This window comes from Coregonus lavaretus, assembly GCF_964263955.1.
Source record: "Coregonus lavaretus genome assembly, chromosome: 26".
Lineage (NCBI taxonomy): Eukaryota > Metazoa > Chordata > Actinopteri > Salmoniformes > Salmonidae > Coregonus > Coregonus lavaretus.
Window position 1 is genome coordinate 22,904,503 of NC_140013.1, and position 26,104 is coordinate 22,930,606.

Below are 26,104 nucleotides of genomic sequence, written 5' to 3' on the forward strand. Positions count from 1 at the left end.
ATGTACAGAAGGCCTACATAAAAAAATAATGAAGAAATGTAAACGATAGCATTAAAATCAATGAATGCCATAGAAAAGGTATTCAGAGAACGTCAATTGATTGCCCAAATGGAGTTCCAATGAACAAAGGGTTGTTATGTTGTACATAAGTCACAGGTGAGATGACGGAAACAAACGTAACACACATTCCTCTGCCTATTAATGAATGACGGTTTATTTTGTTGACACACTGACAAAGAACGGTGTTTAAGCTGTAACAATGTTGTTGACTGTCTGAAATCAACAGAAACCCATCACTCCCTGAACGCGCGCGCCCGCACACACACACACACACACACACACACACACACACACACACACACACACAGAGTCAAGGAGCAGCAGGTGTCAACATGGCCCTAAGAACTAAATCAACTCAATAGAGCCTCACTTCACTGCTGTGAATACAGTCACACCACCATGAACACAGCAGACAAGAGCCCTGCACCTCTATCATGTAGATAAACTAGATAAACCACACATTGTCTTGGTCAGTAAGTCAACCTCATTATAGAACTGAACCACTAATGAGGGCTTTTAAGTAAGGGCTTGTAAGTAAGCATTTCATGGTAAGGTCTACACCTATTGTATTCGATGCATGTGACAAATAACATTTGATTTGACAGGCACAGACTGAGTCCTAAATGGCACCCTGCTATTGCCCCTGGTCAAAAGTAGTACACTATATAGGGAATAGGGTAGCATTTGGGACGTAACCACCCTCTCTAGTTTCCACATCTGGTAAACAATCTGCAGTGAAAAGTGGAGGTGAGGTAATAACATATTTTTTATGTGATTCTGACTTCCACCCATTGATTCCTGGCACTTTTAGGAGGCGTCTCATCTCATGAGATCTCTTAAATGTGATGATCTCTACAGATTGATTTAGAACCAGTCAAGCAGTTTCAGCTGTTCTTATCTTCCCACTCAGGTGCATACTAAGCGCTTTAACATCAGTAGTTTCGGTGAGCACCCTACGCTACACCTTCAAACAGTGCATTCCTGGACATTGACCATCCCATCCATTCCGTGACACACACATACACGCATGCACGTAAACGGACACTGTTTCCAATGATTTTCACCAGTGCCAAGGTACAGTAATGTATAGTCTAGATCAGCATGTGGTGTTGGAAGATGTATCTGAGAATAAGCAGAACATTTGCTGCTTCAAATGATGAGGGCTGTGATGTGTAGCCAATGCATTACAGACCTGACAAGGCCTTGTCAGAGAGAACACAATGCGTTTGTTATGGCCCACATTAAAGCAGAGACGGAAGCAGAAAGGACAGGAGCCAAGCTTGGCAGCTGCCTGCTTATCTCAGCCGAGGGGAAAGCGCTCCATAATTATATGCCGTCTAGACACTGTTACCTGCAGTCATACCTAGGACAGGAGAGATATTGTGTGGGAATTAACGCTTTCTCTCTCTCTGTCTCTCTGTCTCTCTCTCTGTCTCTCTCTCTCTCTCTCTCTCTCTCTCACTCACACACACACACACACACACACACACACACACACACACACACACACACACCAGTATTCCTGATGACAAAATCTAATTTAGTAAAATTATATGAAGTAACCACAAATAGCCCAAGGAAAACAGAAGAAGCGTGCTTTCAGGACTGCGTGCTTTTTGTCCCTAGTTGTTCCCTGTAGGAGCAGCGGAAGTGTTGCCTGGAGACGACTTTCGTTTTTTTATAGCCTTGAGCAGAGGAGATGGAGAAGTATGAGAAAATCAAAGTGGTCGGAAGAGGAGCTTTTGGGTAAACCAAAAGTGATTAACTTTGAACTTTGAACAGTAGTCTTATTCATACTTTGTTTGTGATGTTTTATTTCTCTTCATGTCAAACTTAAGTTAAAGTGAAAAACGTCGCCGATTGTCTCCTTTGCCAGCCAAATCACGGAATGCATGTAAATTGGTTCAGTCGAGTACTGAACGGCGCGCGCATCTTTTATTAAAAGGCCGCCCGCATACAAGTACAATTAAGATATAAGTAGAATTAAGCGCTCATTCTATTTCTATGGCCGCCCTAATCAATATAGGACAATACTAGTACATGATGAGTGCAAAGTTACTGTGTTGTCTTTTTAGTCATAACTGTAATGTGTTATGTTATTTGGCCATTATATAAATTTGTAAAATTCTAGTTTCTAGAATGTTTTTCTAATGCCCACAGACATGCATGCATTACATAGCACCAATATCAGTGGCAATAATGTACAAGAGTGTACAAGCAAGTAGGCCCACTGTAAGGGGATAGCCACCAGAACACACTTTCCCAACTCTTCCCCACACTACTCATTCTTCACCTTCCCATGTCATGTGTGACAGGATAGTGCACCTGTGTCGCCGGCGCAGTGACGGGGCCTTTGTGATCCTGAAGGAGATCCCAGTAGAGCAGATGTCCCGTGATGAACGCCTCGCTGCCCAGAACGAGTGCCAGGTGCTGAAGCTGCTCAACCACCCCAACATCATAGAGTACTATGAGAACTTCCTGGAGGACAAGGCTCTGATGATCGCTATGGAATATGCACCAGGTACTATCACATTAGGCCCCCCCCCCCCCCCCTCAATTGTTTGTTGCATAACACATAAGGTACGTAGCTCACTGTTCTCATGAAAGTCTGACACCTATACTGTAACATAGGGTGTCAAATATCTAATCAAATCAAATTGTATTTGTCACATGCGCCGAATACAACAGGTGTAGACCTTACAATGAAATGCTTACTCACAAGCCCGTAACCAACAATGCAGTTTTAAGAAAAAATAAGTGTTAAAGTATTTACTAAGTAAACTAAAGTAAACAATAAATAAATAAAATCAAAATGAAAAAAAGAAAAACTATTTTTTTATTAAAGAGCAACAATAAAATGACAGTAACGAGGCTATATACGGGGGGGGGGGGGGGTCAATGCAAATATGTTTTGCTTGTCAGACATTCCCCATGAGATCTTATTCAGTCTCATCAGATGTCAGTCCCTGATGCAGCGCTTCAGGAGATATATAATAAAGGGCACTGCATTATGTTACAAAACTCTGGGTGGCCTGAGAGCATGATCTATTCTACTGTAACTGTATTCTTTACCTGCTTTCTTACTGTAGGTGGAACCCTAGCCGACTACATTCAGAAGCGCTGTAACTCCCTGCTGGATGAGGACACCATCCTGCACTTCTTTGTCCAGATCCTGCTGGCCCTGTACCACGTGCACAACAAGCTCATCCTACACCGCGACCTGAAGACCCAGAACATTCTGCTTGACAAGCATCAAATGATCGTCAAAATAGGTGACTTTGGAATCTCCAAAATCCTAGTCAGCAAGAGCAAAGCCTACACTGTGAGTGAACATGACGTAGCATTGGTCACCTGCCTACATAGTAATGGCCAAATGCATACTCTGATGATAAGCATAGTCATAGGCAGCACTGGCAGTAGAGTTTATCTTTTGTTTTTGTTTTATTTCCATTCAGGTGGTGGGGACCCCATGCTACATCTCTCCAGAGCTGTGTGAGGGGAAGCCCTACAACCAGAAGAGTGATATCTGGGCCCTGGGCTGTGTTCTATATGAGCTCGCCAGCCTCAAGAGAGCTTTCGAGGCTGCTGTACACAATCTTTTCAAATGCACTTCATACATTGTCATTCCAATTTCATAAACTGTCCTTGCACTTTGGAATTATGTGTCAATAGATCCAGAAATAGCATTGAAGTTAATCATATCTCACATGAGTCTTTGAAGAGTTTATCTTTCCATCTCCATGTAAAATGTATTTACATTTGTGGGATGATGCCTTAAGCTTACTGGTCCAAAAGTAAACCCATAAAGAAATCATTAACCTAGTTTGAATATTTAACTCCTCTCCTTGGGCTAAGTCACTCTTCCTTCTCTTACAGAACCTACCTGCCCTAGTGTTGAAGATCATGAGCGGTACCTTTGCCCCGATCTCAGACCGGTACAGTCCAGAACTCAGGCAGCTCATCATGAACATGCTCAATCTGGACCCGTCCAAACGCCCACAGCTCAATGAGATCATGGCCCACCCTGTTTGCATCAGACCCCTGCTCAACCTCTACACTGATATAGGCAATGTCAAAATGCGTAGGTAATGAATGCCACAAAAGGGTGTATCCCAAATGGCACACTATTCCCTATACATTTCACTATATAGGGAATAGTGTGCCATTTTGGACGCAGCCAAAGCCTGTAGCTTCTAGTCACCAGACCCATCATAAGAAAACAACATTTATCTGATGTATACATACATTACCAAAATACATTTTGATTTCTGGTCCAGAATCGAGAAACCAATGTCCACCGTGCAGTCAGGAGGTCATGGTAGACCAGGAGGGCGAATTACCGGCACAAGGTCATTCAGAGGTCAGTGACATTCCACCCACATCCATGATTGAACCAGTTCTGTAATAATTAACACCTTTAATATAATGTCCTGTACTAGATGGACGGATGGGAACAGGAAAGTTGCACTCCCTCCCCCTGTCATCAGTGTACACATGGGGCAGTGGCATCTCTGCGCCCCTGCGTCTACCCATGCTCAACACAGAGGTGCTGCAGGTGGCCCTGGGACGCACACAGAAGATGGGCGTTACCAAGTCAGGCCGACTCATCACCTGGGAGGTCAGATTGGGTTTCTTGATCCCCTTTTCCCTTCTCTGTTTGAATTAGGCTTGTCAACCTCAGTTATGGCTTCATATATAAATATTGACGTTAACCAACAAGCTACTAGCTGTCCCTTTAATATCCTCAGATTATGCATTAGAATGGTTAAAGGCTGATAAGATAAAGGATTTGTTTTTAACAATATGAGAGTGTTATCACACATTTCCTAACCACGTCCTAATGGTGCGGTGCCAGGCTCCATCAGTAGGATCAGGTGAGCCCACTCTGCCTGATGCAGTGGAACAGATGCAGCCGCAGTTAATCTCTCGCTTCCTGGAGGGCCAGTCTGGAGTCACCATCAAGTCTGTGTCCTGTGGGGATCTCTTTACCACCTGTATGACAGGTACAGGCCATAATAGCGTCTCAAATGGCACCCTATTCCATATATAGTGCACTAATTTTGACTAGGGCCCATGGGGCTCTGGTCAGAAATAGTGCACTATATTGGGAATAGGGTGCCATTTGGGATGCACACCATCTCTCATTGTGTTTCCTGCTGGGGACGACAGTATCCGTGTCAGATCAGCCTCAGTAGGGGAGCTTCACTATAGGAAATCAATATTTATTCACTGTGTGTTTTTGCTGCCACACACACACACACACACACACACACACACACACACACACACACTGCAGTATATAGTACTATCATAAAGCACTGGAGCAGCATTGGAATGGAAGCTGCATTTAAACGTGTGGATGTAATCACCTCTTTTACTGCACTTCTGACAAGAGAACATTCATCAGTGTTTGTCCTCCCCTACAGAATGTAATCTCCACACTGCTGTCCTGGCGTTTAGGAGGTACACTTTCTCCAACCGGGATACACCGTTAGTCACAGTCATAGTCTTGAGGGAACTGTCATTAGTCCAATACCAAAAGCAGATGACACAGGATTAAAGAACCTCTCTGAGCCCCAGCTCTATATTTCTCATCACCATTTATCACCGTGGTGGAGCAAGTTAGTATTCCCTTGTTAGGGATTAAAACTCACACTGTGATATAACCACACCCATCAACTCATCGTAATCTCCTCTATTTATTTTCAATTTGCAGACCGAGGTATTATTATGACGTTTGGAAGCGGAAGCAATGGCTGTCTCGGACATGGGAATTTTAATGACGTAACACAGGTAAATGTCTATGATTTTGAGGTATGTTATAAACATTATTGTGGTCAGTCGTTCTGGTGAAAAAGCTTGATATTATTTCTCTGTATGTATTTATGCCCAGCCCAAGATCGTGGAGGCCTTACTTGGATATGAGCTGGTCCAGGTGTCATGTGGTGCTTCCCATGTGCTTGCTGTGACCAATGACAGAGAAGTATTCTCCTGGGGAAGAGGAGACAATGGTAAATTAGCAAGTTTATTTTTGGGGTCGTCAGTCACTCTCTGTCTTCTTGGTTTATGTTAGCAGTGTCTGTGGAAGAGCTTGGCATTCTAACAGAATGTTCTGCTTTCTGCTCCCTCATGTTCCCTATCTGTTCCCCTCTGTGGCAGGTCGCCTGGGGATGGGCACCCTGGACTCCCACAACTCTCCCCAGCAGGTGTGTGTACCAGGGGAGTTTGAGGCCCACTGGGTGCTGTGTGGAGTGGATTGCTCCATGGTTATCAGCACCCACAACAGCATTCTGGCCTGTGGCAGCAACAGGTAAAGTTACCTTCTCTTATAGTCTACTTAGTAGAATATTTTAGTTCCAATTAACCAGGAAGCAAACATCCTCTAATAGGATCAAGATATGAGCATCAGTACATGTAACAAACTAGTCCACATTTCAAATCAATTTCCTCTTCTAAACAGATGCTTGTTTTCTAGCCTAAATGCATTAGGATAAACCTTCCCTTGGAATGTAGTAACAACATAATTAACATATTCAGTCATTGCATGAAAGTGCTGTGAAATTGCACAGGCATTCCACAGAGGTTACTATTAATGTGAGTGATCCTTTTCTTTAACAACTCACTAAAGAGCAGCGCACACATTAAAGGGGAAACATGCCCTAGATTTCCACTGCACCAACACCCTGCTTGCTTAAGCACTGACATACTATAACTCTTAATTGACATGCTTGGATTTATAGAGGTGGTGTGTGGCATTATCTTCTGGGACAATATCCAGTGAGGCAGCATTCTCTTACAGTGACAAACACTCTCTGATAGTTAACCCATCTACCAGAAATCCTCGTAGGCAGGAAGCAGGGTTCTATTACAGCGAGGGTTAGGACCTGGGTTCAAATACTATTTGAAATCATTTCAAATACTTAATCTGAGCTTGTTTGAGTTTGCTTGGTTTAATGGACCAATATAATATTCTCAAAACTGCAATCCTTGCCTATCTGCAAACGCTCATAGTATTTGAAAGATTTCAAATAGTATTTGAATCCAGGTCTGAGTGCTATAGCAGGGCAGAGTGTGGTGCTGAGTGGAGACTGCACTGCCCAGATACCTGTGGTTAGCTACTTCCTGCCCTCCCTAACTCTCTCTCTTACTCACTCCACTCCATAATGAATATTTAGAACAAGAAACTCCCCTTCAATTAATTCTTACAGAACATGACACAGCATTTCTTAACTTTTCTCCTTACAATTTTGTAGTGTGATATTGTAGAAAACACATTTCAGCTGATAAGGTCAACTGGATCTAGTTTACTTTTAAGATATCAATGTTTCCCTTTTTAAACGATTCAAACTTTCTTTAATTAAATGGCCAGAATAGTAGGTTGACATTTTCTTTAAATGGCTGTGTTTACACAGGCAGACCACTTCTGATAGTTTTCCAATAATTGGGTTTGGACCAATCAGATCAGATCTTTTGCATGCTAATAATTGGGCAAAAGATCAGAATTGGGCTGCCTGTGTAAATGCAGCCCATTATAAATTACATTTAAGCCTATAAATGTGCTGCCATGAAAACAATTGCATCTCCTCTAAATGTGCTTGGTTAGGTTCAACAAGCTGGGGTTGGATAAGATCAACGCTGCAGAGGAGCCAGCCCCCTGTGACCAGATTGAAGAAGTCCACTCGTTTAGTCCTGTCCAATCAGCACCGCTGAACGTGGACAAGGTTGTTTACTTTGACATTGGAACAGCCCACTCTGTTGCCGTCACAGGTGAAATTATATTTTGTCTTCGCCTCATATGCCTGATATGTCACCATGCAGTTCCTGAACCCATCGTAACTAGAAACTCAAAGTTCCTATAAGCTGCAAGGATGTGACATCCCCGTGTCATGCTTACACAGTAAAACATGTAGCTGTATTGTAATACCATTATCTACTATAGGATGATTGTGCTTCTATGTGTCCTGTGACAATGCACAATAACAATCTTCTTCACACATTTAATCCCCCTGTTCCGTGTGTCCAGAGAAGGGTAAGTGTTTCACGTTTGGCAGTAACCAGCATGGTCAGCTGGGCTGTAGCTCCCGCCGAACCAGTCGTGTGCCCTACACGGTGCCGGGCCTACAGGGCATCACCATGGCAGCCTGTGGGGATGCCTTCACTCTGGCCATTGGATCAGGTGATTAGGGGGCATTGGCAATCAGGGGAAGATGCTTTAAGCTGAAATTTTCAGTTTATATAAAATATTGGAGAAACGTGATGTCCTCAGTAAACTTTGGAAGTTAGATAATGCACTTTATTAGAAGCGCTAATTGAACACTGTACCAATCTGTTTCTGTAATGTCTATGTAAATGTGCTTTCAGCAAATGCTTTAAGGTCCTTAATATGTTGTAACAGAGGTGTATTAGACATTTTCCAAAGGGTAGAGAGTTATGGAGAATGACACAATACATGTCAGAATGTGTCATAGGGAGATGGCAGGCACAGTCACCTCATTGTTCAGGGCTGTCTTTGTTCAGCTCTGCTCTCCCAGGGATAGATAGAGCCATTGTGCTGGCAGGAGAGGAGAGGGGAGGAAAGGAGAAGAGAGGGGAGGAGAAGAGAAGAGAGGGGAGGATAAGAGAAGAGAGGGGAGGGGAAGAGAGGAGAAGAGTGCTGTCTGTTGAGGATTGTGCAGATTCATGAATCCTGGGGGTGCGCTGAAGAACGTAACTATTCTGTTCTCTCTATCTTGGTGTAGAAGGGGAGGTGTATACCTGGGGAAAGGGGGCCCGTGGCCGCCTCGGAAGGAAAGAGGAGGATTCTGGGATACCGAAGGCAGTGCAGCTCGACGAGAGCCACCCGTTCACGGTGAAGTCGGTGGCCTGTTGTCATGGCAACACTCTGCTGGCAGTGAAACGTAATATTTTACCTATTACCTTTTTGTTAAAGAAAATTATGTGAAATTGCCAGTAGCACATACTGTATGTGGTGAAATCAAACAGCAATCACCAATCCCGGGATGAAAGAAAAGAGAAACTTGAGACAAGCTCCTTTTAGATGACACTGACAGAGATCCATGTTTTTTCCTTGTAGAACAGAAGGTCTGAAAGAGCCTATTTGTTAATAGATTGCTAATTAGCTAACCCCACAATGCAGATTTTCCCGTAGCTTTCTCCCAGTCAGTCAATTCGGAAGTGACCACCAAGCCCCATGTTTGGCTTTTTGTGTCTCCATAGCCTCAGGGTCTGTAGTAACAGAGGCTCATTAACGGTGGTTGAGGCAATCAGTTGTGCCTTGCTCTCCACAAGCAATAAAAAGAACAACAGGGGCCTGCCTCCCTATCATGCTTAGCTCGTTAGCCATTGGGGAGATGAGCTGGGGTTAGCTCTGTCTATAAACCTGAATGTAACAAACCAGTGTCTCTGATAATAGGCGTCCTCTGTGCCATGTCCACAAAACCAGGCAGAGGGTTGGTTAGGTTGTATGTCTGTATCCATTTACACCAGTAATCATTTACTCACATTTCACATTGATTTCAGGTTGCTTGCATGCAGTTTATGGATGTTCATGTAATGTGAATAGTTCCCCAACCTCAATAAGAGAATACTGTATATTATCCAGCCTGTGATGAATGGTCCCTCTAATCAGGAATAGCGGACAAGCTAGCAATTCCTCTGCTTTAAAACTCGATGGTTTCCCAAATGGCACCCTATTCCCTTTGTAGTGCACTACTATTGACCAGAGCCCATAGGGTACTGCACTATATAGGGAACAGGATGCCAATTGGGACGTAATCAATATCTATTAAAATGATGCATGAAATAAACTAAAGCAACCCTCATATTAAAAATAGATGCAGATTTAGGAAATATTAAATTGCACATAAAATCTAGTCAGTAAGTAAGAGAGACGTCTCTAATCTTTGGAAGAGACCCAAGACCTGTTCCAGTGTAACTCTGACCTGGCTGAGTATTATTGTGTACCATGTGGTAGGGACCTGAAACGCCAACACAGTAGCCAGAGTGCCCTCACACAGGTCATTTCACCAACATTTGACTTCCATGAGGTTTGTTATTTTATCAATGTATGAGTAGTACATTAGTCCAGATACAGTATGACTAAATCCATGGTAGACAATGGCAGTGTGTGGGCATTAGAAACATTATTGTGCCACCATACCTACTGCATTGTGTCTAAGTGAAGTAGTCAAGATAAAAATGTGGGTGTATCTATATCTAAAATACAAGACTGAAATAATTCAATACCTGTCCTGAAACCTTTTACAAGACTCAGGCCCCTTATAGTATGTAACTGTACACATGCATGCATTGTGTAAGATGGTATATTCTTGTCTGTCTTTAGTGCTAATGTCAGTGATACGTTGATGGCTTGTCTGATTGCTCTTTCTCAGCTTTGCTTGAGGAGCCTGTCCCCAGATGATACAGCTCTGAAAACCATCCCACCACCGTCCACCCCCTCAGTAGCTGTCAGGAGAGAAACAGTGGCACAAGGTGAAGGATTCCTGCACATCTTACAGATGTCTCAAGTCAGTTTAAATGAACTTGTGCTTTTTTTTATATTATGTTTTTCATACAGTATTATGTAAATGGTGGTGCCTTATTAATGGCACAATTTATGGAACAAATGCAGAAAATTCCAAACTTCTCATTTTAGAAGCTATTTAGCTTCCTAAGCTTGTGTAGCTGGTAGCTAATAGAATGCTTTACCAAAAGTATTGGAGTGAGATTGCAGGAGGAAGTCATTGGGGAGCTTGGTTTTGTCCTCTCTCACCAGCGAGGTTAGCATGATAAAACACACAGTCCCAGGATGTCTAACTGGTTTGGTAGCTTTATTTACCCAGTATTGAGTTAGGCAAAACAATGTGTGTGAAGAAGGAAGGCTGCTTGTGTAGTACTGCCACTACAGTGTGAGCCTACTAACTGACTCGTCAGTGAAATAAAGCAAGCAACTACAGCACTTTAAATCTTGAGCACATTATCAGTTCTCTCATTGTGCTTTTAGGATTAGTCCTCATCAATTGGATTAGTAACTTTTGTTTTCATTCACAATAACAGATGGTTTGTTTAGTGTCATTGTAAGGTACCTTTACACAACACATGAACAGTGAAATGTTCTTTAAGACTGTTGACTAAAGGAGGCCACTTCTATAGTACATCCAATTCAAGACACAGACCTTTCAACCCTCAATGATGCCCAGCATAAGAAACAAAGCCTTTTTTTGTGACTTTTTCTAATCATAGTCGCACACCTCATGTAGCCTAGCCCATAGGCCTATATGTTTTAATAAGGTTTGTATCACAACTAAAGTGGCCAAATAACTTCTTAAAATTAAGCACATTGATCAGCTTTACAAGGGGTATAGAGCCTAACTGGTGTATATATAAGCAGCGCGTGAGTTTCAAGTTTGGGGAAGATAATTCTCACCAAAAAAATGCACCTTTATAATAAAAGCATCACATGCATAATCACATTTGCTGTCACTTTTGATAATGGTGTTTTCTGCTAATGGAACATTTGCGCTTATAGCTTACTACCATGTGCGCATTGCTGCGCTTATAATGTGAAGAAATAGCCTAATAGTTTATCAACATTTTAAGCTAAACGTTCTGATCTGTTGCATCAGCCTCATTGCGTTAAAAAAAATGTTGTATTAATTTGGGATCTATCGCATCCCACAACTGACTATGTTTGGAATATATATTTCTCACATAGAATAGGTCAACTTTTGTACTATGGGGGATAGTAGATTGACATAGGCTAGAGCTTTTGCTGTTCATTAGGCCTACTCATCTTGTTGGCTGACGAAAAGTAAATGTGGACAGTTCTTCCAATATCTTCAATATGCACCTCGGAATTAGATAAGGACGCGCGCAGTTGCGTCCCTGATGTGTCTGTCTTCACTTGTAGCCTGTGAGAAAGACCCGATCACGTGACGGAGAGCCATGTGAGTGAGAGGCCCTTTGGATTGCGCAGCACACTCAGGGAGAAGGGCACAACGCAGCACTCCGGGCCGCAAAAGGCATGGATTTTTTTTGGGTGCATTACGGCCACAAAGGGGATGCCGCCATGAAATTCGAGGCAGTGCTTGTCAAATTGGGAATGAGAGACTATTGGAGTGTGTACAGCCTGTGCAAAAAACAATGCAGAGCTCATGCCTTTCAAGCAACTTTTTTCAAATCATCATTAGAGTCTCATCATGCAGCCTTACAATGTATTAAAAATCCAAACATATAGCCCAACGTTTGTAGAACAACTAAAGTTACATTAATAACTCTAAATTAAGCATATAGGAGTACCAATTTCTTTGTTAATCGCTCAACACAGAATAGCCGCATGTGCGCTCTCCCTCAAATCATTTGGAGAAAATATTTATATTTTATTCAGCTTTGTTCAATTGTATTCTTCATACTATAAAATAATATAAAATAATGACACAGAATTATAAGCAAATCTTGTCTGCTAAATGAATTAGTGTAGCCCACAGCCATTTGGCTTAGCCACATCAGGACCTAACATAAGTACAACTCAGAGTATGATATTCTTTTCTTCTGAAATAGACTACATTTTCTTCATTTCATACTTCTTTAGACCTGTCTAAAATAAATAATGGATTTATTGTGAAGGTGTAGGCTATATTACATGGATTTATTAGACTTTTTAAAATGGCTTGTAAAGCCAGGAGATGCTAAATGTGTTTTATGTTTATTAACGGTCAATTACCGTGAGACTGACAGTTATTTGCTTGACAATCACTGGCTGATGAAATTTCGTGACGCCACAGCCCTAGGCATGAGTCAGTTTGATATGATGTGCTTAATTAGAACACTGGCCGCATCCCAAATGGCACCCTATTCTCTACATAGTGCACTACTTTCGAACAGAGCCATATGGGCCCTAGTCAAAAATAGTGCACTATATAGGGAAAAGGGTGCTATTTGGGACGTATGTACTGGCTTGATCTACTCTGGAAAGCTTCCAAACAGGCTGGGATGGTAAGTGCTCCAGACAGAGGAAATCAATGTTATTGGCCTGCTCCCTACTATATCTCTGTCACCCACTCTAGTATCAGTGATGTAGTGGTATAAAATAGGTGGGTAAACTGATCGCTGGTCGCAGTGAAAAAAGTAACGCTCCATATACTTTCAATGCATTTTCCCCCAAAATGTGGGTAAACTGTAGTGCAAAAAAAGGTTAATCACTGTCTAGTATCCAAGATGATGATTTCCAAGCAGATTTTTTGTTTTCCATTTTTGGAAGAGATGTGAACATGATTCATGTTAGTGCTTTGCCTGCAGTGTTGACAATTTGTCAGAACAATCCTATTAATTTACCTTATGTGTGGTACCACTGACACTAACTTTTTTGTGAGAAAAAAACTGTTTTATTTCCCAATCATTATGTAACAAATAACCATGTGTATTTGCGCTGTTATTACATTGTTACTGCCTTTGTTGTTGGTATATGACTATGCCATTTTATAAATTCTGTCAAATAAGAGGGAATGGTATTTTCTTGTATTTCATTGTACATACCAGATAATTGAAAAACACTGGATAGTACGCCTATTGTATATAATACAATGCCCACATTTCTGTAATATCAACCAAATGAGAAATTAATAAGGGAAAGAAATTTGAAATGTATGTTCTTTGTTTGGGTCGCTGTCATGTCAGATTACTTTAGTCAAAACTGAGTTAAATAATCTGTAATGATTGTGAAAACAGTTTATGATGAATTGAGCCAGCAATAAATCAGGGGTTAGAGAAAGTAGAAACATGTATTGGTTTGTTTATGATATCTATAGATCTACTGTGTGTATATATAGATATATAATTTATATAGAGTCCCACAGTGGAGGTGTCATAAAACCTTGCGGTCAAACAGGGAAATGGTTCCAATTGTTTTTCTATTTTAGAAACACTTAAAATAAGGGCTGTGTTTCATGTAGGCTTACCCTGGCATGATGTTTTGATAATCATGTAAATCTCTCTCGGACAAGGTGACTTTTATCAATATATTCGGCTCTATTTACTTTCAGATTTGAAGTAGACATCATGCAAAACTACATATCCCTGCAAGCTCCTGCACGTCATCTCTAGCTGACACCTTTGCTATAAGGTATTGTGTCAATTTAAAATTTGCACAAGACAGTTCACAGAATTGTGCATTTAAAGAAATGTAGCCAATTTATTCATTACTTCATTTAGCTAACATTGGGTAGTTAATTCAGAGATTCTTACCTTTGCTCGAGTCGGCAGTCTCGTCCAGATCATCATGGCATTTGTAGTTCTTTATGATAGCCACATTAGCAGCTAATTAGCATTTCATTTTCGGGGGGTAAGTACAGGCAAATTATTCTGAGTGGTGCAGCAGTATAAGGCACTACATCACAGTGCTAGAGGCGTCACTACAGACCCGGGTTTGATCCCGGGCTGTATCACAAACTGCCGCGATCAGGAGTCCCATAGGGCAGCGCACAATTGGCCCAGCATAGTCAGGGTTAGGGGAGGGTTTGGCCAGGGGGGCTTTACTTGGCTCATCGGGCTCTAGCGACTCCTTGTGGCGGGTCGGGCGCCTGCAGGCTGACCTCGGTTGCCAGTTGAACAGTGTTTTCTCCGAAACATTGGTGCTGCTGGCTTCCGGGTTAAGCAGGCGGGTCATGTTTCGGAGGACGCATGACTCGACTTTCGCCTCCCGAGCCCGTTGGGCGAAGAGACAAGATCGAAAAAGGGGGTAAAATATATAGTCACCTTGTCCTAGAGAGATTTACACCGTTATCAAAACGTCAGGCCAGGGTAAGTCTACACGAAACACAGCCCTTATTTTAAGTGTTTCTAAAATCCCCTATGGGAAAAATGTATGGTGGAAAAACGATTGGAACCATTTCCCTGTTTGACCGTTAGGCTTTATGGGTATTATGATTCATACTGTGGTACTCTATCGATGACAGGGTCTATGATTTAGTAATACAATGCTGTGGCGGGTTTTCGCCACTTATTTGAAGAAAGCGCATGTGACTGTGCCTGTGTGATGATGTAATCCTGAAGCAACAAGGTTGATGATGACAACCTATGGCTATTGAATAATTGTAAATGGACACAATTGTAAAGATTTTAAAGACAAGTTATTGTCCTGCCATTTGAAACCACTTTCAACAAAGTCAATGTTTCATATCGATGATCATCTTGATCTGCAACCCTATGAATATCAGGCTCTTCTTTTTCAGTTTCACCACCAGAGGGCAGCTCTTCCTAATTAGTGATTCATGTGTATACTTAGGGTCAATTAATCAATACATCTTATGTTTTCTGAGCAGGCTTTAGGATATGTAAAACAAATATTTAACTTTTTGATTGAACATTAGACATCTGTACCCTTTTTTAAATGAACATACTCCATTCAAGCTATTTCATTCAAGCCAAATAATTTACAGGTGAAAGCCTACCTTATTTCCATTAATTTTAGATTGATATCATTCATCTCATAAAAAAGAGACTTGAATTAAATAGCTGACAAATAAATCAAATCAGAGGAGGAGATATCTTTGACCCAGAGCATAGAAAAGCAGATAGGCTATGTTAATTTCACATCCGACTCCTCCCGCAAGAAAAATAGTAGGCGGGGCTATGTACCTAAACAGATGGGATGAGAGCATTGTCTTCAATCTGTCAGTGTAACCTCTGCCGAGAGACATATGCCGAATATTTTCCTGCATTTCTAGACCCAGAGGAAGATTGTCAGAAGAAGACATCGCCAGGTTTTTATGCAATAACGTTTGTACTGTCGAGGATTCCCTTTGTTTCCATGCACTCGGTCACCCGGTTGCTGGAGAGACGGCGGAACTGAATCGGTCAATACTCTCGTCTCGCAAACCGATCTGTCGCTGGCTGGCGAAGGCGACATGAATATCGGAGAATTTCTCTGCTGACGGCCATCAGAAGAGAGACATAGGTGACATCAAACCCCAAATCGCGCAGGAGGACAGGACACAGAGGCGAACGGAGAGACATTCGTCTGTAGTGTATTTCTACTAATCCTGCAGCAATGCCGGGGTTTGATTACAAGTTTCTGGAGAAACCGAAGAGACGTTTTCAATGTCCCTTATGCAGTAAAGCCATGCGCGAGCCTGTTCAAGTTTCTACGTGTGGCCACCGATTTTGTGACACATGTCTACAAGAATTCTTAAGGTAAACTGCTGGTGCCTGTGTGTGTGTGTGTGTGTGTGTGTGTGCGCGCGCGCGCGCCATTCAAGATACAGCGCGATTAGCCTATTGGATTGCAATAATGATTTAACATTGTAATCTGTTCTGTATTCACAAAGCCTTAAAGAAAACGGAAAAAACGTGTTTTCAGACTTCTCTCTGTATCTCTCGCTCTCTCTGTTTGTGTGTGTTTAGGCTACATGTGTCTTGTCTATGGGTGACACTATAGGAACTAACCATAAATGTCAAGTTTCGGTTGGAAAGTTAATATGTGAACAGATCCTGTAGGCGTGTCCTTCCTTTGTAAGGCCTTTGCACAGGTGAAGCAAAATTATAGGTGAAAGGAAGTGGTGGAAGTGGTGGTGACTTAAACCCTTAAACCAGTGGTATTCAAAAAGTTGGGGTCGAACTGCAGTGGGGTCCCCCCAAAAAAGTGTGTGTGTATGTATGTATATATATATATATATATATATATATATATAACAAATTAAGAGGACAGATTATTCTATGGGACAATATGCAAACGTTTTTGAGAAAGATCATTTGAAATATAAAATGCTATTGAGTAAATGCATTTATTGGTTCCTTTTTCATTTTGATTAGAGAAACTTAAATTCATAAAAAAATTAAATATGTAAAAATAAAAATGTACCGATTTTAAGGTTGTCATTATATTTGGGGTGGGGTCACAAGAAATTATTGCAAAAAAAAATGGGGTATAAATGGGGAAAGAAATGGGGTCCCTGCTGTAAATATTTGAATACCACTGCCTTAAACCATAAGGTATTTCACCTACCTAGCCTATGGTATTGAAAATGTTTAACATATTTCAACATTCACTCCTTTGAAAGTTTCACTCATGTCAACTTTATTCCTCTAGATTAGCCACATTATTTATTTTGATCCAAATATGATTGAATATTTCCGAATCTGATATCCTCCGGGTAGAAATGTGTGGTATATTATGATACAGTATGATTACACAACAGCCATTGGGGGTGTTCTTTATACATGCAAATCTCTCATGAAGTCAGTTTCTTTATTTTCCATAACTGAATTCAAATTGGCCCAACTGGCAGAAGTCTGGGAGCCACCAATGTGAACTCAAGCTCTAAAAGGCCATAAAAAAGTAGAGAAAACAATTGCTTGCTTGCATCATCATTTGACCCAATCCAATTGTAATATTGTGCATATAGGTTTCAGATAATAATAAACAGTCAAAGATTCAATGCTGTGATGAAGAAGAAATGTTTCAGTGGTTGTTGGTTTTGCAGACTTTGCTGCCATTCTAGCTATAGTCGCCTACCATGACACATGTAAACAATTATCTCATGTTAAGACCTCAGGATCAGGGACAGCCAGAGAGAGGGGAGAGGCACTTTTGAGGTTGTCTGTTTGTGTGTGTGAGCCTGCATGGAAATATGTCTGTGTGTATTTGTCCATGTGTGTTAATGTGTGTGTGTTTTCACCCGGGCAGGCATAGGGGACCGTGGCCTATCTTCCCATCCTGTCTGTCTGTCTTATTGCCCTGAGGATGTGTGCCTGCCTGGCTGAGTTTTGAGTCAGGGGGGTGCAGGGTGATAGGAGTGCTGGGGCCGGGGCAGTCAGCAGTGGCGCTGCCTTGGATGAAGGGGGATTAGACAGATTCCTTTATTGGAATAAGGGCACCAGTGTGCTGAGAGACTGTCGGACCATTCACTCTGAGGTCATGAAATCCAAATTGTCACATGCTTCGTAAACAACCGGTGTAGACTAACAGTGAAATGCTTACTTACGGGTCCTTTTCCAACAATGCAGAGAGAAAAATAGAGAAATAATAACACAATAAATAAATGTACAATGAGCCATGTCTGAGCCTGAGAGAGGTTACTTCCCAAATGGCACCCTATCCCCTATATAGTGCACTACATTTGACCAGGGCCCATATGGCTCTGGTCAAAAGTAGTGCACTACAGTATATAGGGGATAGGGTGCCATTTGGGACACAGCCTCTGGCTCGGTCACATACAGTGTTAATTTTGGCAGCTATGTTAGATTTAGTTTTTAGCCACTTGATTTCCTCATACCCCTTCACCCCTACCACATCCCCCCACCACCCATTGAAAGATGGCTGAAATACTTGGGGGTCCTACTTTATGTATATTTAATTTGATTTAAATTAAACCCTCTTCCAGTTGTTTATTGCTTGTATACAGGCCCTGGTCAAAAGTAGTGCACTATGTAGGTAATATGGTGCCATTTGGGATGCATGCTAGGACTGACTTGTCTTCCTCCCTCCCAGCTGCACACTGATGATCGCGCTGTGTCAGTCAAATAAGACTCCTAGTCTTAATGACAGGTTTGCAGCTAGTTTGACCTGCGGCAAAACAAAAATAGATTGGCTGCTTATCTTTTTAAATGTTGTATTATATTTTTTCATATTTTTATTTTGTACCCCTTTTTCTCCCCAATTTCGTGGTAGCCAATTGTCCCATCGCTGCAACTCCTGTACGGACACGGGAGAGGCAAAGATCGAGAGCCGTGCGTCCTCCGAAACACAACCCAACCGAGCCACACTGCTTCTTGACACAATGCCCGCTTAACCCGGAAGCCAGCCGCACCAATCTGTTGGAGGAAACACCATACACCTGGCGACCGTGTCAGCGTGCACTGCGCCCGGCCCACCACAGGAGTCGCTAGTGCGCGATTGTCTTTAGTCTCTTTATGTTTCATAATATTCCTTCATTTCGCAAGAGGCTGAATGTATCTCACAGGAGAAAGCATCCGAGCGAGCGAAACAGCGCTCCTCTGTCTCTATATGTGTAGGCCATCTATCTGATACTGTCTGGTCCAAACGAGTATGACATTGTTGCCACCCATAGCATTAAATGCAAGGAAAGCCAGTGAGCATTTGGCCTCCCTTGACAAAAAAAGTGAAACAATTTGTCAATCAGCTTTGAGCTAAACTGAGCAAGCTCAACTGTGGGAAGCCAGCTTGGATTTGGCGTCTCTCCTATCAAATCGCTTTGAGAGCATACGTCATTAACAGAAACAACTTGAATTGTTGCATCTCATGATGTTGTTGTCCTCTGGTCGCTTCCCCAGTGATTTTCCAATAGCGGTGCGTGGGTACTTGAGCCATGTCTTGTCAAAAAAGGAAATTCACCAAAAACAAAAAGATCAAGGCATTATTGCACTATTATTTGACCATTTCTGGCACCAGTATTTAAACATATACAGTGCCTTCAGAAAGTATTCACATCCCTTGACTTCTTCCACATTTTGTTGTTACAGCCTGAATTTAAAATGGATTAAATTTAGATTTTGTGTCACTGGCCTACACACAATACACAATAATGTCAAAGTGGAATTATGTTGAGGAATGTTTTAAACAAATTAATTAAAAATGAAAAGCTGAAATGTCTTGAGTATATAACTATTCAACACCTTTGTTATGGCAAGCCTGAATAAGTTCAAGAGTAAAAATTTGATTAATAAGTCACATAATAAGTTGCATGGATTCAGTGTGCAATGATAGTGTTTAACATGAGTTTTGAATGACTACCTCATCTCTGTACCCCACACATACAATTATCTGTAAGGTCCCTCAGTCGAGCAGTAAATTTCAAACACAGATTCAACCACAAAGACCAGGGAGGTTTTCCAATGCCTCGCAAAGAAGGGCACCTATTGGTAGATGGATAAAAACAAAAAAGCAGACATTGAATATACCTTTGAGCATGGTGAAGTTATTAATTACACTTTGGGTGGTGTATCAATACACCCAGTCCCTACAAAGATACAGGCGTCCTTCCTAACTCAGTTGCCGGAGAGGAAGGAACCGCTCAGGGATTTCACCATGAGGCCAGTGGTGACTTTAAAACAGTTACAGGGTTTAATGGCTGTAATAGGAGAAAACCGAGGATGGATCAACAACATTGTAGTTACTCCACAATACTAACCTAATTGACAGAGTGGAAAGAAGGCAGCCTGTACAGAATAAAAATACTCTAAAACATACATCCTGTTTGCAACAAGGCACTAAAGTAATACTGCAAAAGTAATTCACTTTTTGTCCTGAATGCAATGTGTTATGGTTGGGACAAATCCAGTACAACACATTATTGAGTACCACTCTCCATATTTTTAAGCATCGTGGTGGCGGCATCATGTTATGGGTATGCTTGTAATCGTTAAGGACTGGTGAGTTTTTCAGGATAATAAACGAAATGGAATGAAGCTAAGTACAGGTAAAATCCTAGAGGGAAAACCTGGTTCAGTCCGCTTTCCACCAGACACTGGGAGATGAATTCACCTTTCAGCAGGACAATAACCTAAAACACAAGGCCAAATCTACACTGGAGTTTCTTACCCAGAAGACAGTGAATGTTCCTGAGTGGCCTAGTTAAAGTTTTGACTTAAATCTATGGCAAGACCTGAAAATGGTTGTCTAGCAATGATCAACAACCAATTTGGCAGAGCTTGAAGAATTTTGAAAATAATAATGGGCAAATGTTGCACAATCAGGTGTGGAAAGCTCGTAGAGACTTTACCAGAAAGACTCTCAGCTGTAATCACTGCCAAAGGTGCTTATACAAAGAATTGACTCAGGGGTGTGAATACTTATGTAAATTCAATTTTCTGTATTTCAGTTTCAATAAATGTGCAAACATTTCTAAAAACATGTTTTCACTTTGTTATTATGTGTAGATGGGTGAGAAAAAACATATATTTAATCAATTTTGAATTCAGGCTGTAACACAACAAAATGTAGAATAAGTCAAGGGGTATGAATACTTTCTGAAGGCACTGTATAGGAACCTATTTTAATAAGATTTCTGAAGGCAAAGCTCTGCAAATATACCATATCAAGTTGACAAGCTCATATATAAAAAGAGAGAGACAGTCAAAGAGGAAGAGTGAGAGATCATTGGTGATCAATGCCTTTTGCCTGCAGCTTTGTGTCTACCTCAGAGGCCTGCCTGTTTGTTCTCTATCCTAGTAGTGAAGAGGGAATACAAATCCTTTACTCCCAGCATCCCACTCAATGACTCTTTTTTAAAACACAAAGACACACAGAATATTGATTTGTCAAGACAAAAAAAGACCAAGCCAGTGTTTTTGTAAGGTCGTGGCGACTCGTGATCGTAGTAGCAGACAAAGAGAGCACGATTCAACGGTCAATTTCAGCTGCATCGTACTGTAAAGAGGTGACAACCAGACAACGTCAGGGAGAGCAATCATCTGCACCTATTTTGTGGGTTCGTAGAGTGACTAATGTTACTACCAGTTATATTAGATTGCACTATTTGTGTTGTTCAGCCCACATTTTTATTGATTTCCATTTCAATGTTGGTAACCTAGGATGCTTCCCAAATGGCACTCTATTCCCTACATAGTGCACTACCTTTGACAATAGCGGTATGGGCCCTGGTCGAATGTTGTGCATATGCAGTGCATTCGTAAAGTATTCAGACCCCTTTTCCAAATTTTGTTACGTTACAGCCTTATTCTAAAATTGATTAAATTGTTTTTTTCCTCATCTACACACAATACCCCATAATAATAACAAGGCAAAAACAGGTTATACATTTCTGCAAATGTATTAAAAATAAAACACTGATATCAAATTTACATAGGCATTCAGACCCTTTACTCAGTACTTTGTTGAAGCACCTTTGGCAGCGATTACAGCCTCGAGTCTTCTTGGGTATGATGCTACAAGCTTGGCACACCTGTATTTGGAGAGTTTCTCTCATTCTTCTCTGCAGATCCTGTCAAGCTCTGTCAGGTTGGATGGGGAGCGTCGATGCACAGCTATTTTCAGGTCTCTCCAGAGATGTTAGATTGGGTTCAAGTCTGGGCTCTGGCTGGGCCACTCAAGGACATTCAGAGACTTGTCACGAAGCCTCTCCTGCGTTGTCCTGTTGGAAGGTGAACCTTCACCCCAGTCTGAGGTCCTGAGCGCTCTGGAGCAGGTTTTCATCAAGGATCTCTCTGTACTTTGCTCAGTTCATCTTTCCCTCGATCCTGACTAGTCTCCCAGTCCCTGCCGCTGAAAAACATCCCCACAGCATGATGCTGCCACCACCATGCTTCACCGTAGGGATGGTGCCAGGTTTCCACCAGACGTGACTCTTGGCTTTCAGGCCAAAGAGTTCAATCTTGGTTTCATCAGACCAGAGAATCTTGTTTCTCATGGTCTGAGTCCTTTAGGTGCCTTTTGGCAAACTCCAAGCGGGCTGTCATGTGCCTTTTACTGAGGAGTGGCTTCCGTCTGGCCATTCTACCATAAAGGTCTGAATGGTGGAGTGCTGCAGAGATGGTTGTCCTTCTGGAAGGTTCTCCCATCTCCACAGAGGAACTCTGGAGCTCTGTCAGAGAGACCATCGGGTTCTTGGTCACCTCCCTGACCAAGGCCCTTCTCCCCCGATTGCTCAGTTTGGACAGGTGGCCAGCTCTAGGAAGAGTCTTGGTGGTTCCAAACTTCTTCCATTTAAGAATGATGGAGGCCACTGTGTTCTTGGGGACCTTCAATGCTGCAGAAATGTTTTCGGTACCCTTCCCCAGATCTGTGCCTTGACACAATCCTGTCTTCGACCTCATGGCTTGGTTTTTGCTCTGACATGCACTGTCAACTTCGGGACCTTTATATAGACAGGTGTGTGCCTTTCCAAATCATGTCCAATCAATTGCATTTACTACAGGTGGACTCCAATCAAGTTGTAGAAACATCTCAAGGATAATCAATAGAAACAGGATGCACCTGAGCTCAATTTCGAGTTTCATAGCAAAGGGTCTGAATACTTATGTAAAAAAGGTATTTCTGTTTTTTATTTTTAATACATTTGCAAAAATTCCTAAAAACCTGTTTTCGCTTTGTCATTATGGGGTATTGTGTGTAGATTGATGATGGAAAAAGGCAATTTGATCAATTTTAGAATAAAGCTGTAATGTAACAAAGTGGATAAATTAAAGGGGTCTGAATACTTTCCGAATGCACTGTATAGGGAATAGGGTGGCATTTGGTATGCATACAATGTCAGTGACTTACAATATGAGTGACATTATTGACTTGGTAAGCTTGCTAAACTGTAGTGCCAAACATAGCCAAGAGACTGGGGCCTCGGTTTTCATAACACACTTATTCTGAATGGTATTTTATCTTCTTAAACATTTTAATGCCTCAAGGTCTGTCCTACTTTACTTCTCTCTTCATCTGTCAGGATCCTGTTGGTCCAGCTGACAGGGGGTTTAGGCTATTTGACAGCCACTTCACCCCTCCATCGATCTCACACACAAATTGATCTAGTCAATTGATTAACCCAGTACAAATCCACACGTAGCAGAGTTCACTGCTATGTGAACTCTGTGTTTCCATTGGCTTTGTTAGCACACTGTGCAAACCGAGGACACAGACAGTTGCACACGCAGGGATTGCACAAAGTACAGTTGGGATCATTCTGGAGCAAGCACAAGTATACCAAAGCTCCCTGAGGTAATTTTGATACATTACCTCCCAGTGAGTCCCAGCTTTAGTGTACAGTACGTGAGATCAGTCCAGGCTTACCAGCCTGCTTTCCCTTTGACACTGACAGTTCTGCCAGCATCCCTGGGACCCACCTGGATTCACCACTCTTTTGCAACAGGCCATAAAAATAGCTTTATTTTTATTTGTATTATTATTTTAAATGTTTTTACAGCTTTTTCTTTTGTTGTTACATGCACATTCTACACACATTTTACATACATGGCACTTTTTCTTTTTCACAGTAGTTACATAGCAAGAATAAAGTAATTTGATATTTTGATATACATTACATCTGGATAGATAGTACTTATACATTATACATCGTGTTTTCAGTCATAACTATTATAGAACATGAGCTTTTAAAAACAGCGTATTACTTTAGAGCGTGAATCACCAAATTGAGACTTACACTTATAAGTATGAATGATCTAATGCTACATCGCAGCATGTCTCTCCTTTCCCTCTATCCAAGTTTAATCTTAAACTTTTCCTCATGGAATTCTTTGAAACAAGTGGCCTCCACACCCTCACTTCAGGTTTGATGCTTTTCATATGCTATTGTACAATAACCTTTCCCTTTTCTCTGACAGACCCACTACTTTTGAACTAACACAATAATATATTTTTTCTGCTAAATCATGCCTTTGTGATGAAAAGGTTTAGCTTGCCTGTCAGTCTGTCAGCATGTGATGCTAATGGGCTGTGTTTCCGCCCAGGGAGAGAGAGGAAGGGAGGAATGTTTAAATACAACAGGCCAACAGGCAGAAGCCCTGGAGGCTCCCTGGCCCAGCTCTGATGTAGAGTCATGGGGTAGTAGAACAAGCACAGACCTGAGGCTTATCACTTCTGCAATCAACTGTGAATCACATGCCTGTACCGCCGTGTATGCTGGTCTTAGTTTGCGTCCCAAATGGCACCCTATTCCCTACTTTTCACCAGGGCCCATAAGGCTCTGGTGAAAAGTAGTGTACTGTATAGGGAATAGGGTGCCATTTGGGACGCAGCCCTGGTTGGCGACAGCAAAACCCTTATCATAGGCCTGGGCAATTAGCTCAATACCTCATTAGCAAAGGAGAATAAACACTCAAACGATACAAAAAATATATATTATCCCCATAATATAGGGCAAGAGTGGCCTTACATCATGCTGAACCCATCCCATACATGGTGTGGTACATGGAGTCCTCTATCTTGGGTTAGTGTGTGTGAACCAAGGCAGTGTCACACTCAAGCTACTGTGCCGTCTCTGTGGGAATGATACAGTGCTCCGGCCTGGCCTTGACAGGGGCAGTAATTGGTTTGTTCTGCCCCATAACTTCTTCTTGGATATGTTTCCTCAACACTATGGTAGCTTACTGTAACTTATTCCTGGATGGGCCTCCCCAACACTATGGTAGCCTACTGTAACTTCGGACTTCCTCTGCTGTCCTGAGGAGCTTACAGTCTAATTGGTGTGTCTCCCAAATGACACCCCTTTCCCTTTAAAGTGCACTACTTTTGACCAGGGCCTATAGTGCGCTACTTTTGACGAGATCCCTATGTAGGGAATAGGGTGCCGTTTGGGACATTGCCATGGGGTTTATCCATGTGGTGATTATTCATTCCCGCAGGCCCAGGAAGTATGAGTTGGAGTGTTATGAGAGGGAATATGATGAATTTAACATTGGCAGCATAATGTCCATGAGATGTGGTGATTGTGTTGTGCTGTTTTGCAGATGCAGGCTATAGGCCTACTCCTCTCCTCTCTCTGCTCCCTGACTTGTCTGTATGACTTCCCAGTCTCCCACACATGTAATAACACTGAAGTCCCTTTCATGCAGCATCACCAATAGGGCTGACCCCATTTAGTCGACTGGTTTGGTCGATAAGCTGTTGGTCTACCGATATTTCTTTAGTCGAGCAGTCGGCCCCCCAAAAATGTAATGGTGCACAAGACCCCTGTCTGATTCGCGTCTCTGTGGACAAATCCATTGCAGAGGCTACGGGGGTGGCACAGTCCATCACTCTAAGACATGTGATACTGACATTTTATATGGTTATACAGTGCCTTCGGAAAGTACTCAGACCCTTTGACTTTTTCCACATTTTGTTACGTTACAGCATTATTCTGAAATAGATTAAATAAATAAAAATCCTCCGCAATCTACATTCAATACCCCATAATGACAAAACAAAAACAGGTTTTTAGAAATGTTTGCATGGTGGTGGCAGCATCATGCTGTGGGGATGTTTTTGTTTTGGGAAAGGGAAAGATGAACGGAGCAAAGTACAGAGAGATCCTTGATGAAAACCTGCTCCAGAGCGCTAAGGACCTCAGATTGGGGCGAAGGT

General features: G+C 41.9%; 1 protein-coding gene and 1 pseudogene across 2 annotated transcripts in view; both read left to right on the forward strand.

Moving 5' to 3' along the window:
* The first annotated feature begins 1,759 nt into the window (after positions 1-1,759).
* On the forward strand, positions 1,760-10,531 carry LOC311101675 (serine/threonine-protein kinase Nek8-like; annotated as a pseudogene). Its single transcript has 15 exons — positions 1,760-1,806; positions 2,376-2,581; positions 3,150-3,382; positions 3,516-3,647; positions 3,937-4,145; positions 4,338-4,424; positions 4,500-4,678; positions 4,916-5,063; positions 5,777-5,853; positions 5,954-6,071; positions 6,220-6,370; positions 7,664-7,827; positions 8,084-8,236; positions 8,799-8,957; positions 10,452-10,531. The product of its transcript is annotated as a serine/threonine-protein kinase Nek8-like (transcript).
* Positions 10,532-15,725: 5,194 nt separating this feature from the next.
* Positions 15,726-26,104, forward strand: part of LOC311101339 (TNF receptor-associated factor 4-like) — a 66,238-nt gene continuing 55,859 nt past the window's right edge. Inside the window, exon 1 of the mRNA XM_084142474.1 lies at positions 15,726-16,248. Coding sequence (XP_083998600.1) covers positions 16,106-16,248 — 143 coding nt within the window. The 5' untranslated portion in view covers positions 15,726-16,105. The remainder of the gene's footprint in view (positions 16,249-26,104) is intronic.